We start from the raw sequence: 13,518 nt of genomic DNA, 5'->3' as shown, positions 1-13,518 counted from the left end.
TAATACAGTTCCAACTTTGGAGGGATTTCATAGAAAAGATTATTGAGTAAACAGCAATATAAAGAAAACAGCTGAGTGATCAAGGATAAAGTTGATAAGGTTTAATCACTGTTTAGGTAACCAAGCAAATTTTTAATATGTCTTAGAGCAATATTAAGTAGGCTACATCCTAAAAAATTGATAACATATGGAGTAACCTAAAAGCTAAGATCACCACACTTAACAGCTTTCTGGATTTGTCCAGAGTGTTATCTCTGTCTAGAATGGGAGAATGCACTGAAAAGACAACCAGCTGTTGAGCAAATTACTGCTTAATAATAACAAAATATTCTTCACAGAGGAGATACAAGAAGAAAGCCACTTTTAAAGGAAAGCCAGAGGACATTTTGTTTTTGTAGTTTGCTCCACTGTAGTGGACACTGTAGTGGACACTGTAGGAAATTTTGGAAGATGAGACCAACACTGATCCCATATGCAAAACACTGCATAAGTTTAAAAAAAAAAAAAAAACAATCAAAACACACTATAGCCACCATTCAATTCAACTCAAACGTTATTATTATAGTGTTGATTCAGAGCAAATGTTGTCTGACAGCAGTTTAAAAATTAATAGCACTGTTGTCATTATGCTGTTAAGATCCTTTTCTTCATGAAATCTAAGTTTATATAAAAAAATTATGGAGGTAAATAATGCACATATCAAGTCTTGGAAAAACAATCACTATAAAGATAAGAGAGGAGGGTAAATTTTTCAAGGTTGGTGGATGTTGTTGTGGACTGTAATGCAGAGTAGAGGAGGTGGTTCTTGCAGTTTTCAGGGTGAGGTAGATGGTACAAAGACATAAATCCAGTAATAACAGGCTGGGAACTCAGTAAACAAAAACTAGAGAAGCTCGGGAGAAACATACAAGAAGGAATTAAGATAATTCATTACTATGAAACTGCAGAGAAAGATATATGGAAGACAACCAAAAGTGGAGGAATCAGTTAATTGGGAGCAGGTGTGGACAGAAGCAGCTAGACAGGAGCTAAGGGGAAAGGAAAGGGGCACTAGGGGGCAAAAAAGAGTAACCAGTGAAAACAGGGTGTAACTGTAACTAGAAAAGAACTTAAATAAGCCTTAAGGGGAATAAAACTAATGACTACAAAATAAGGAATAACCAAGGTGAAAACTAGAGCATAAGAGAAGGAAAGGAGATAACTGAAGCCTTAGAAAACATAACCTAAGCATAACAGAATCAATAACTAAAACTAGACAAAAGAATAAATAATAGCAAAAATGCTAATAAGAGACAAGAATGAAGAGAAAAAGTAAGAATTTAGAAATAAAATAAATCTTAACCATACAGAATGACATACACTAAAGTATGACTGTGAACCCAAAATCAAACCTTAAACAGAAAGTCTAGAATGGCAGATCATGACAGAGAGGACCTATTCAAAGTCCAAACATATATACTGTATATTGAGGATCTGGAAAAGGTCCGTTAAATTTGTAATAGCAGCAATTGCAACTGACGTTTGACACCCTGGTGTTTGAGCTTAAACATTACACTTTTTATAAAAAAAAAAAAAAAACATGTTGATAAACTTACCGTTTTGTTTTGTTGAAAGTTTATGATTGTAAATAAAATAAAAACTAACTTAATGGGTATAAAACCTAAATGTACGTATGACTTGAACAGAAACAATCCCCACAAACTTTTCTAAAATAAAATGTTAGCTGATTTCCTCTTATTAATGGTATGTATACTATGACCGTTTACATCTATCTGTCCAGTGAAAAAATGCTGGCTGGTATTCAGTTGAACTACATTAGAACAGTGATGGACTTTTTAACTTCAGACGAAGAGCCACAGTTTGACTTTAAGGAGGCCTGACTTTGAGATGCGTTAAAGGGGATGCACAGTGATCGGCCCCTGGCCTTTTAAAGCTCAGCGCCACAGATGCTATGAGACGGCAAAGAGTGGAGGACCGCTCGCAGCCGATGGTGCTGTCACATGCAGGCGCCAGCTATCAAAAACACACCCTCTGCTCATGGCACGCCAAGAACTAGACTACGAATCTGTGCCAGTGTACGGAGAGGATGGTGGTGATTAAGACGGTCTTAATAATGAAAACAGTAGCCTTTAGCTAACCAAATTATCTCTCCAGTAAACTCTGTCACATTCAGATTAGTGGAAAAAAGTGAATTGTTAAATCAGAGCATAGATTTTCATCAGATAAATTAAGTAAGGTGAAATTAATTTGATGCATTATCTTGATAAGAGGGAGAGATAGATAGTTCAAGGGCACACTGACTCCACTGAGCAGTGCATTGTTTCTAACCTAAAGTGAGGAGCTGATTTGTTTAGAGGGGCATTTAGTATATCTTTTTTTTGTCCTGTAATGCTGATATGGACAAAAAGAGTACTATCTGACATGAGTAAGATGAGAAAAACACAATTACAGAAATCTGATAGTGTCTGGGCTGATATTGGGGACAGATTCAGGCAATCTATCAACCGGGCATCACTTTAGAAATTAGGACAGTAATGGCTTAACAATGTAAAATGTACACACTTATACACACACACACACACACACACACACACACACACACACACACACACACACACACACACATGTGCACAAGACTGGGAGTGGCCTCACCCCTCCTGCTCTCTTCCCCCAGCTCTCCAGTGATATAATTAACGCCTAGCCTGAAGGCCAGGTTCCTTGGTCATTAATAATGCTTTATGCCAGCCGCTACTGTCACTGGAACCCAGTGAAACCAAAGTCAACGTCCTTGTCGAAACGTTGGAAAGTCTTTCACCTTCTAATTTGAGCTTTATTCACCCAAGTCTTTTGAGTCGTTCTTGTTATTGATTTTAAAGTTGTACTTTATTCATAAGCATGTCCCTCGATGCTGTAGCGGGCTGTTTGCTTCTCTTATACAGAGGAACCAGGTTTGAATCCTCGTGGAGAGGGGCATCTGCCAAGTCTGTGTACAAACTGTGATAACTTGCTGTGGCAACTTCTGAAAAAGGGTCCAGCTGAAAGCACATACTTAATTTCTTCGCAAACACCTTATTCTTATATGGTGTCTTCCTTTTATGTAGCTAATGAAGTAACATAGTGTAGAGTATATGTGAACCTACCAAACAAATTAATCTAAATAAATTGTATCAAAACTCCATTTGCATTTTGCGTGTGTCTGGCTTACTTGTCTTATGTCTATGCTTGCATTTTTGCCGATCAGTCATATAAAAGTGCTCCATAGATTTTACTGAAGTTTTACTAAATATCTTCTTACCCCTTGAACCTTTTCCCATTTAGTCATATCACAACCAAATTATGTTTTATTGGGATTTCATTTGATAGATTGACTATAGCCGAGTATAACCTGCTTTTCAAATGGAAGTTAGATTTTATGTTGTAAAAAAAAAAATGAAAAGTATGTTGTAGTTTTATATCTATCTGTACTGGGTCAGTATGTTTTTTAACTGATGTATTATTACAATTCCAGCTGGTCGATTTGGGTATGTCTGCAGTTGCTTTGCATAGAAGGGCAAATAACCTATTATTTCGAGAATAGCTTAAAAATCTAAATTAACATTGAAATCATATGTGAAAGGACATTCAAAATAATGTTTGACTGGGCAATTTCACATACAAAATGTAAATTTAACAAAAAGACTGACCTAAGCTTGAATACTGATTTTATTTACAGTCATTTTGAGGCAAAAAGTTAAATGTTGGATCAAAGCCTTTTTTATAGTTGTTGTGTCCTTAAAGGCTTCCATCAAATGGTATGTCTACTTCTTTCTACATTTCTTTTAGCTACTACTTTTTTTCTCTTGCCTTTTTTCTTTAAACTAAAGATTATTTTTATTTGAATGGCTAATAATTGTCCAGCAACAGATTCTCCAACATGAACTGTGGATTTCTGAAAACATGCTAATGTGTACAAGAGTACACATGCCCAACTATTTGCTGCTCTTTAAACTGATTCTTGATTAAATTGAGTCTTCTTCTTTTAGTTCAGTTGAAGGCAGTCTCTTTCTAGATTTATAGTTGTGCCACACTCAATAAATCTCCACAGAACTTGATAAAGGTGTTCAAAGCTTTGGATATTATTTTTACAACCTAATCCTCTTTGGAATACTTTCCACAATTTAATCCCTGACATGTCTAATGAATGCATTTGTTGGATTACATTTATGAATCTAGGGACTTTTAAAAAAAATGCTTAAATTAAATTTTATTTAGAGTTTTAGAATAGAGTTCTGAATACATAACATATGGAACATGATATATGTCTTTTTTGTGATGTGACGAAATTTAAAAGATACTCATTCCATTGCTCTGGTAATCCGATTCAGAGCAGTAGTTTGAGCTAGCTAATATAAGCCATTCTAATCATGTATTTTTTTTTTATTTCTTCATTTAAACAACCCTAGAATTTAATTGATGGATCCAGCAGTGGATCAATAGTCTAGATCGACAGAATAGCCTCGGCTGTTGTGACCGAGCCAATCCTTTCAATCATTTATTAACTCTCCGACTGACCTGGCTGCCTCCTGTCAATAGTAAGCAAAATCCCAAATGCCCACTGAGGTTCTCTGAGAGTGTTTAAAATCAACTTGACAGCTTGTAAATACTTGCTGCAACGATGACAGATATCACATTTCAGTTCAACGAAAGTTCAGATCCAGTCAAGGTCAATTGTCTTACTCCTCACACCTTTTCAGAAGCTGTTGTGGCACTACTCCTTTTCCTACTTGAAATATGTCAAATAAGCTTCAAGTTCCCCTGTAAAAAACATGGGCATCACAAAAGAGGCAAGTATTGTAATGTACCACACATTATTCAACGATCTGAGAATGACATGGGAGTCTGGGATCAGATATCCATTCTCTTAAGCTGTGTAACACGATGCAAATGGTACCCTGACTGATTTGTGTGTAAATTGCACTTTCCTCTAATCGCATGTGCTGCCGAATTATTAGGATGTTACTGATGCCTCCCTATAAGCAGCCGGGTTGCCAGGAGACGAGCTTAAACGCGAGTCTGGGCAACTGGGCGCACTGGGAGTCGAGTCTTATATCACTGTCGCTTCAATAATTAACGACAGGGAAACCAAATACTGCATTTACTTATTTATAAAGCGAGGGGAGAATACAAAAAAAAATGGAGGAACATAATGAAACACAAGAGTTCCTAATGTATGTGGTTTTAATGAAATGAAGCAGTATAGAATAAAAAAAACGACAACAAAGCTTTGAATTTCAGATTTTATGTGTTAGAAAGAAACTGGAAATAAAGGCAAAACAAATAAAGAAAAAGGCTCAATACATACTTTTAGAAGCTTTGTAGTTCTGTGTATGTAAGTTGGAACAAAAAACAAGATGACGTTAGCCTTCAAGAACAGGTGTCCCTTTCATTCTATTATGTCTGTGTAAACAGCTGTTAATAAACTGTGTTGACTCATACAGTTTATTTCTTCTATCACATTTTTAGAGTATGTTCGCTGTGAATTCCCACATGAATTATTTCACCTGAAATTTAGAAAAAAATAACCCTAACCCTGCTGGCCCCTGCCAACCCCTGCAAACTGATCAGGGGCCAACCGGTCTCTGCACAAGTGGGGGGTTTGGTCCATATTGCCGGCATGAAGTGGACCTGTTACCAGGACATGTAAGACTTTGACAGGGCTGCCCTCTGTCCCCTGTTCTGTTCATAACCTTTGTGGACTGGTGTCCTGTTCACAAGTGGTGGGAGAACTGAGCGGGAGATCGATAGACAAATCATGGTGGCTGCTGCTATAATGCAGAGGCTGCACCTGTCTATTTTGGTAAAGATAGAGCTGAGTGAAAAGGCAAACCTGTCTATTTACCAGTCGGTCTACATTTTTACCCTCACTTATGGTCATCAAATCTGGATCATGACTAAAAGAATCAAATCACGGATACAAGCTGCTAACATAAGCTTTCTCCGCTGGGTGGCTTGGTACTCGCTTAGAGATAGGCTTAGGAGCTCCAATCATTTGGTAGAACCGTGGAGTACAGCTGCTTCTCCTCTACATCAATAGGGGTCAGGCGAGGTGGGTCGGACATTTTTTTCAGATTCCCTCTGGATTCCTCTCTGACGAGGTGTTCCAGGCACGTCTCACCAGAAGGAGCACTAGAGAAAAACCCAGGACAGGATGGAGACATTCGAAGGGCCTGGGAAAGCTTCAGGCTTCTCCAAGTGGAGCTGGAGAAGTTGTCTGGGGAGAGGGAAGTCTGGGAAGACTGCTGCCCTGATGACCAGGTCCCGGGAGGAAGACACAACAAGTACAAGTTTAACCAGGTTCTGCAACTTTGCATCTCATATTATCCCAGGACTACAAATTTTTCTTCAACAACAGAGGCAAGTTAATCTCGATAGGTAAGGCTTGAGTCGGAAAATCTGCAGAAGATCTACCGATTCAGACTCCTAGCATAACACGCTTCTGCTTTAAAGGACTAATAATAAAGTGGTCTCACAGTTCTTCCGACTTGTCTCACCCCCAATTTGTCAAATATCAAAGCTTTGCTTCTATACACCAGCCACCCAAAATAACTTTTTAGGTTTTAAAAATGTGTTGCAGATCACATGCACATCAGGTGATACAATGTCCCCATGTGACACGCGGGTCATTTTGACTTTTCTCAGTATTTGACTCCAAGTTTCTTGTAATTTTACGACTTTATTCTGGTAATGTTACGACTTTATTCTCGAAAGAGAAGAAAAAAAAAACCTCTAGCCTGGCCCTAATACTCCGTCGTACTAACCAAATCTTTCTGGCAGAAAATAAAAATATATTTACAGCCTGTTATGAAATACCTGTGGTTAACCAAATGTTTGATTCCTTTCACTTTTCATTCTATGAAAAATTGATCTGAGGAAAACCCGAATGATTCAATAACTGAAAAAAAGTTTGGATTCAAGGCAAGAGGCACAGCAGTGATTGAGAGTTAAAACTATTTTAGAGAAAAGAAGAGTGAGCCAAAATTCCTCCATAAAATAAAATAGCTGACCTAATTGTTAATTTCACTCACCCACCTAACCATACTGTTTAGTTATCATTATTCATCTTATCCACCTGCACCTGCTGCTTTACATCCGGGTCAGCCCAGCTATCAGGGCCAGATCAATGAGGATGTTTGTTTATTGAGTTTGTTTGTTTGATTTCTAGTTTTAGTTGGCGATAATTGGTGATTTCCACAGTCCCTGTTTGCGTTCTCGGAGGCCAGTGGTTAGAGAGGGTGTTTTGTCGTGTCTTGGTGATTCCTGATCCTTTCCTGGCTCTTTTCCAATGAGCGTGTCCTGTTCCTGTTTTGGTTCTGTGGAGAGAGCCAGTTTAAAGTTCCATAGATTTACTGGTGGCATGTCATGTTTCTGCCTCTGAACTACTGAGCCTTCCTGTTTTCTGTCTGAGCGTGTCTGCCTGAGCTCTCTGCTGGACCAATGGAACTCTGATTCTGCCTGAACACTCTGTGGATTTCTGGAATCCTGGATCTGTTTGTTCCTGCTGGACTGTTTCCCTGTCCTGGCTCGGGCTCCTGCCTGTTCACAGAGGCTGCTGCAACGGGGACACTCTGGGCGGCTCTGTGCTGCATCTCACCGGCAGTGCATCGGCTGGATCCTGCCTCACCCAAGGGGATGGACTGAACTGTTAAACCAGGTAAGTGACTCAAACGATAATCATCTTCCGTCAGATTATCATGGTCACTTACCTGTGTTTCTCCTTAAAGCAGACTGCCAGTGATGGGTTGTGCCCCAGCTCTCCCCCGCAGTCGCAGCAGATCCACAGCTCTGCTTTGTATGTTCTGTCTGTTTATTTTCATTAAACTTTTTGAAACTTCCTACTGTCTGTTTCACCTGAATACAAGGTCCTACATTTTTAGTTCCTGACAATTAAATATGTCAAATTAAATATATGAAAAACACATGTGATATCATGAAAATTTTGAGATGATGTCGAAATTAGCTTGCTGCTCCAGAACATTTTCTGGACAAAACAGAAAGCAAATGCTTATGAAAGAATGAAGAAGCTTGCCTTTTTGTACATTATGAAGCATGGTTGGCAGAAGGTCTTGGATTTAAATCGGGTCTTTTTACATGTCTGCATGTTCATCCTATGCATGTGTGGGCTATCGCCTGATACCCTTTGCAACTCAACTGTCATTAGCAAGCAGGACCTTCTTATATAGGGAAGCAGAAGGACTATTATTTAGAGGCAGGACATTATGTGTCGTTATGTCAGAAATTTGTCTTTATTAAATTTCTACATTGTACACGATCTAAAACTATTTTTAATTATATTCTAATGCGTAAGTCACAGGAGTTGCATGAAAGGATATTTGCTTTAAACCTTGTCTGTTTTCCTGAAATTTTGTATTATTTTTCTTTGCTTCAAATAAGAGTCCAGTGACAGATATCTAGGGAAAAAACAAGCCATCTATTTTGTCTTATATAAATCTGGATTTATTCAGAAAAGTAATGGTGATACTATTTGAGCAGTATTAGCATGGAAAGATTGAGAAAAAGATAAGGAATGAACAGAGTAAACACAAAGATGTGGAAGAGGGCGACAGCCAAGGAAACCTGCCTGGATGGTAGGAAGGGGGTAGGGCAGCTTTTTGTGGAGGGTGTCTCACTGTGACTTGTCAGCTGTCATCATTCCCGTGCACCACCTGAGACGGGGTATGCCACACCCCGGCGCTCACGCCTTTGTTGCCCCTGGCAACAACAGCCAGCGAGTTTGTATGCACACACGTGGGTGTGAGAGAAAGAATAGAGGCGTGCCTTTGTGCTGCGTTAGGTTCCAGAGGTAATGAGGTGCACACACAAGCACTTCAGTCTGGTTATGGAGCTGTAGAGTTGTTGTTGCCTCAGCATTTAATTGATTAATTGTTGTAATTATTTGGAAGGGAAGGTCACTTCTACACCGAGGCTATCTGGAAGGTCAGTGTGATGCTGCAGGGACTATCATCCTCTGGAGACCACACAGACCATATGGGTGTGTTTGTCAAAGAAGGAAATCTCAGAATCGCTTCAGAAAGTACATTTCACCTGTGTTTGCAAATGCAAAAAGTACAGTAAGGAACTGGTAACTGTCACTTTATGTCCATGAACAAATTCAACAATGAATCTGGTTTTACTGTGACCCCAAAATCCACTTCTTAACATGATTTTTTTTTTCATATCTTCATTTGTCTATAGCTGAGTCCTTTTTGCCAAATAACCTGACAAAGAGCTGGCAGCCAAACACTGTGTAGTAAATACCTATGAGTGCATTTGTGTTTATGGATGTGCTAGTGTGTATGTGTGTAATTTTGGGACTTTCCATTCATTGGACAGATGGAGTGACTGTTATACTAGCTTGCTGGCATAAGCTGTACTCAGGCTGGTGTGGCTGAGAGTCTGTTTTTTGTCTGTCTTGGTTCAAATGGATGCGAATATGAATGTAAGAAGCTGCTTTATGTATACATATATTCATAATATCAATCAGATGAGTAGGTGCATGTGTGTGTTTTCAAGTGTGTCTTTATGAGCAGAAAAATAATACCTTCCATCAGCGTGTTCATCACCTCCCTCTAGCTCTGACCTTGGCAGGGAGTGCAGACGGGTCACTGAGCCAACTGTTTGTGTGATTGTGGGTCTGTTGTCAAAAAAATCTTACTAATTCACAGGGTCACTGAATGGCATATTAGGACACTTCAACAGAAAATGGACAAAGATAACCTTTGAACGAATGTTTGAAATTACATCCGAATTTGACACATAGCTCTTATCTAAGGCTGTTTTTTTTACAAGGTTTTGATCAAAACGGTTTTAAAATGACGATGTGATATTTAGAAATCTAATAACAGTTTTTGGTTTTGCTTTTTGTTACATTTCAACTATGAGTTTTTTTTTTTTGTTTTTTTTTTTTGTTTTTTTTTTTTGGATTGCATGTGCCACACCAATGTGCATACTTGTAAAGTAAATAAACAAACTACAAAAAATTAAATGTTAATATTTTAACAAATAAAAATATAAAAACTGTGGATGCATTTGTGCGATATATATGATTGCATATGCCCTGATTCTGTAATTGAATTCTAGTGCAGGTAATTGCTATTAGAAGTTATTTAATCAATAAATAGAGTGAATCTGGATGTAATTTTATTTTATTATGAAAAAAAATGGTTTCTGAGGATTTCAAAGGTTTATTACAGAACAAATGATAGCCTAAAAAACACTAAACAGCATACCTGAAGATCATGGATTAAGCTGAAAAGGTACAACAGTTGTCACAGCTCCAAATGACAACTTGTCATTTGGAGCTGTTCTGAAGATATTTGGTTAGGTTATATCCAAGTAACGTCTTTCTATGGGCAAACGACTTGAAGGCACAAACTAAACTGTTCATAATTTATTTTTTTTTTTATATGGCAGCATTCATAACATGTAGGCGAATCACTATCCCCAACCAAAAAGGCATCACATCTAGCTTTTAGCATCCGCTGTTAATTGAATCTCTCATTTCCATAACCCACTAAACTTTTGGTCCACTGGAAAACACCCTGATATTGAGATCATTAACTTTTTTCAGCAAATGGTCACAATCCTCTATTAAAATTTCAATAGATATAAGTATATTCATTTATAGGAATATTGGTCACATTCAACCCTGCTTCTTGCCCATAGACAGCAGGAGATAAGCACCAGCAACACTCGCGACCCCAGCTGGGATAAAGTGTGAAGGAAAATGGATGGATGGATGGTGACATTCCAGACCAAAATCCAATTAGGAGTTAGTATGACACAGAAGGACTTCTGATTTGTTGTTAAAAGCCACTTTCCATGTACTTTGACAGAGCTTGAATTGAATTATTTCTAATAGAAATAAAAGCAAACATATCAGTCTCTGGATGTGAAATGTTAGTAGAGACAAACTTAAAAAAGGAATACGGCTCTAAATTCTACTAAAACTAAAAAGGATTAGAAAATATATGCATGAATCTGCAAAACATTTTTAAAATTATAATGAAGTATTCCAATATATCCTTTTTGGTGCTTCAAAGTCTTAGACAAATTGAGAAAAACTGAAGGAATTAAGCATTTTAGAATTTATCTGAGCTTGGTGGTAGTATATCTTCCCTAAATATTTCTTGAAATTTGTTAGGTTAAGTAAGATATATGTAGTTCCTGGTTCAAATAAAACAGTTGACTTACAAAGGCATGTTGGAGGAATTAGATAACAGTATGATCAACCAAGACTCGATGTAGTGAAAAAAAATATTATATGTCCATGAGGAACTGGGACCCCTTTTTGTATCTCTTGTGAACTAGTAAGTGTGGCTAAATTATGATTAAGTGTTACATTCCATGTGATAAAATAAAACCCATAATATAAATTCAAAACTTGCTGTATGAACACCGTCTCCAACGCATTTGCTGCTGAAACATCAGCTTTAAAGTAGGTGCTAAATGTTTACAGTCCAAGCTTTTAGAGCATCATCAGGTCAATCATAATGGGATTATCTAGCCAAACAAGGGTGTTAGCTGGCCATACAGAACCACACCTTTCTTTGGTTTACAACCCACTGGCATGGCCACTGTCAAACAGTACTGCTGAAATATGAAATTTAAAGGATGTTATCATCAGCCAATGTGATGTGGTTTGTTGAATATCATTTCAGTAGTGAAGGTAACTTTAAAAGTTTGTCAGAAAATGTAATCCCAAATTAAAAACACATTTTTTAAGCCCTTAATTCAAGATGGCCCTGCTTTTAGTATATAGCAAAAGCATATTTTACCAATAAACGACCCTTGGACTTTTCCTGACAGAGCGGGAGAGCCATACAGGGGAAGTAATACAAGAACCACCAAGACAGGAAGTTGATTTTACTCTTAGAGATCTATTTGGAAGAGAGTATCGAGTCAAATGTTTGGTATTATCATCCAGTGGAAAGGCCCAATTATGAACTACTTTCAATTTTGTGGTAGAGGCCAGAATTTTCTTATTCAAAATATCTCCTATAAAATGTTCTGTGCCATTCCTTTGCTGTAACTGAGGGGTACCTGGTAAGCACGCAACTTAAACCTCAGTTATGCAAGAACCCTATGAGATGTTGCTCTTCTCTATTTCCAGCTGTCATTGGGATAGGCCAAAAGTTCAGTATGTTGGGCCAGAAAAGGTTTTCCTCAACATACTGTAAACACCAAATATGTTGTTGGTTTGTAGATATCATCTAATTCTTGTTGAGAAAAAACACTAACTCCAAGACTAGAGTCTTCTCTACAGTTCTCTAACAGTGAGCTTTAGTAATTATTTTACAATCCCTCCATATACATGTCTAGGGCCAAAAAAGAGCATCTACAGTAACATCTCTGCCAACCACACACATCCTTGCCAGATGCTGTTCAAACTCATACCTTCAGGGAAGGGATACACAGCACTTATGGCTAAAATCAACAGCCGCAAGATAGTTTCTTTCCCCAGGCTGTCTCTATGATGAACCCAGCGCATGCCTCACAGCCAGGGTATTCAGATATGCTGGAACATTTAAGGCATTTGCACTACAATGACCCGCCATCTTTTAACATACTAAAAAAATGCACACTTGTACAAGGAACTTTTATTCAGAACTACTGCTTACTGACTTTGCCATTACAGCTTATTTTGAAGTTTCCTGTTTTGATTCTGGTTATGTTAGAATTATCAGGCTACTGAAATTAACATTTACTACTTAAGTACTTTTTACACTTCTTTAACATAATTACAAATAGTTGTGGAGAATGCTGTAGAGAGAAATATTCAATAAATCCAAATATGCTCCTGGACGTGGCTCATTTGTCAGAATACGGACATATTCTAATCTTTAACCAGGTGTTAAAAAAATAATTCACTAAGCATTCAATAAACAAAATGCTTCATATTAGTCTGACGTGATATTCTAATATCAAATGATGTATATTCAGTAGCTGTCAGTGGCAAATCATCTCTTTATAGAAATTAATTCTTATTGAAATAAATTAACTTTCAATGTTCAAATTTAGTTTGTAATGTATATACAAAATGTATATGCTAAATGTCTTGCCTTGATTTTAGTTGTTTACAGCTTGTCTGAGCCTCACCTGCTTTTATGTGGATGCTGGGGCTTCGGATCTTGCCTGCTTGATTCTCAGCGGTGCAGAAGTACTCGTTGTCGTGGATGATGCTGTTATAGGCAGAAGGGGAGAAAGGGTAGAGCTGGAGAGTGCCGTTGGCATGAACGTGGCGTATATGGGGCACGTCGTAAATGTCGTCTCCAGCAGCCAGGTACCAACGCAGGACGGCATGGGGGGCGCCGCCCGCAGGGCAGGGCAGGGACACCCCCACTGAGCTGGAGAAGGTCACTCGCTGCAGGGAGGCGTTCACAAAGTACAGTCGAGTGGAGACAACATCCTCACTGTTGGCTGTTAGGGTGACAAGGATGAGGAGAACCCGTAAGAGGTGACTTCAGGTTCCAAACAAGTATA

The 13,518-nt window shown here is 38.2% G+C and overlaps 1 protein-coding gene across 1 annotated transcript in view; it reads right to left on the bottom strand.

Annotated features, from left to right (window-relative positions):
- Positions 1-6,011: 6,011 nt before the first annotated feature.
- Positions 6,012-13,518, bottom strand: part of LOC107086364 (Down syndrome cell adhesion molecule-like protein 1 homolog) — a 17,379-nt gene continuing 9,872 nt past the window's right edge. The window contains exons 2-3 of the mRNA XM_015377253.1: positions 13,135-13,455; positions 6,012-6,283 (exon numbers count right to left, since the gene is read on the bottom strand). Coding sequence (XP_015232739.1) covers positions 6,012-6,283; positions 13,135-13,455 — 593 coding nt within the window. The remainder of the gene's footprint in view (positions 6,284-13,134; positions 13,456-13,518) is intronic.

Source organism: Cyprinodon variegatus, unplaced genomic scaffold, assembly GCF_000732505.1.
Source record: "Cyprinodon variegatus isolate N-32 unplaced genomic scaffold, C_variegatus-1.0 Scaffold150, whole genome shotgun sequence".
Lineage (NCBI taxonomy): Eukaryota > Metazoa > Chordata > Actinopteri > Cyprinodontiformes > Cyprinodontidae > Cyprinodon > Cyprinodon variegatus.
The sequence above is the reverse complement of the archived record's forward strand: the minus strand, read 5'-3'. Positions and strand labels throughout refer to the sequence as shown.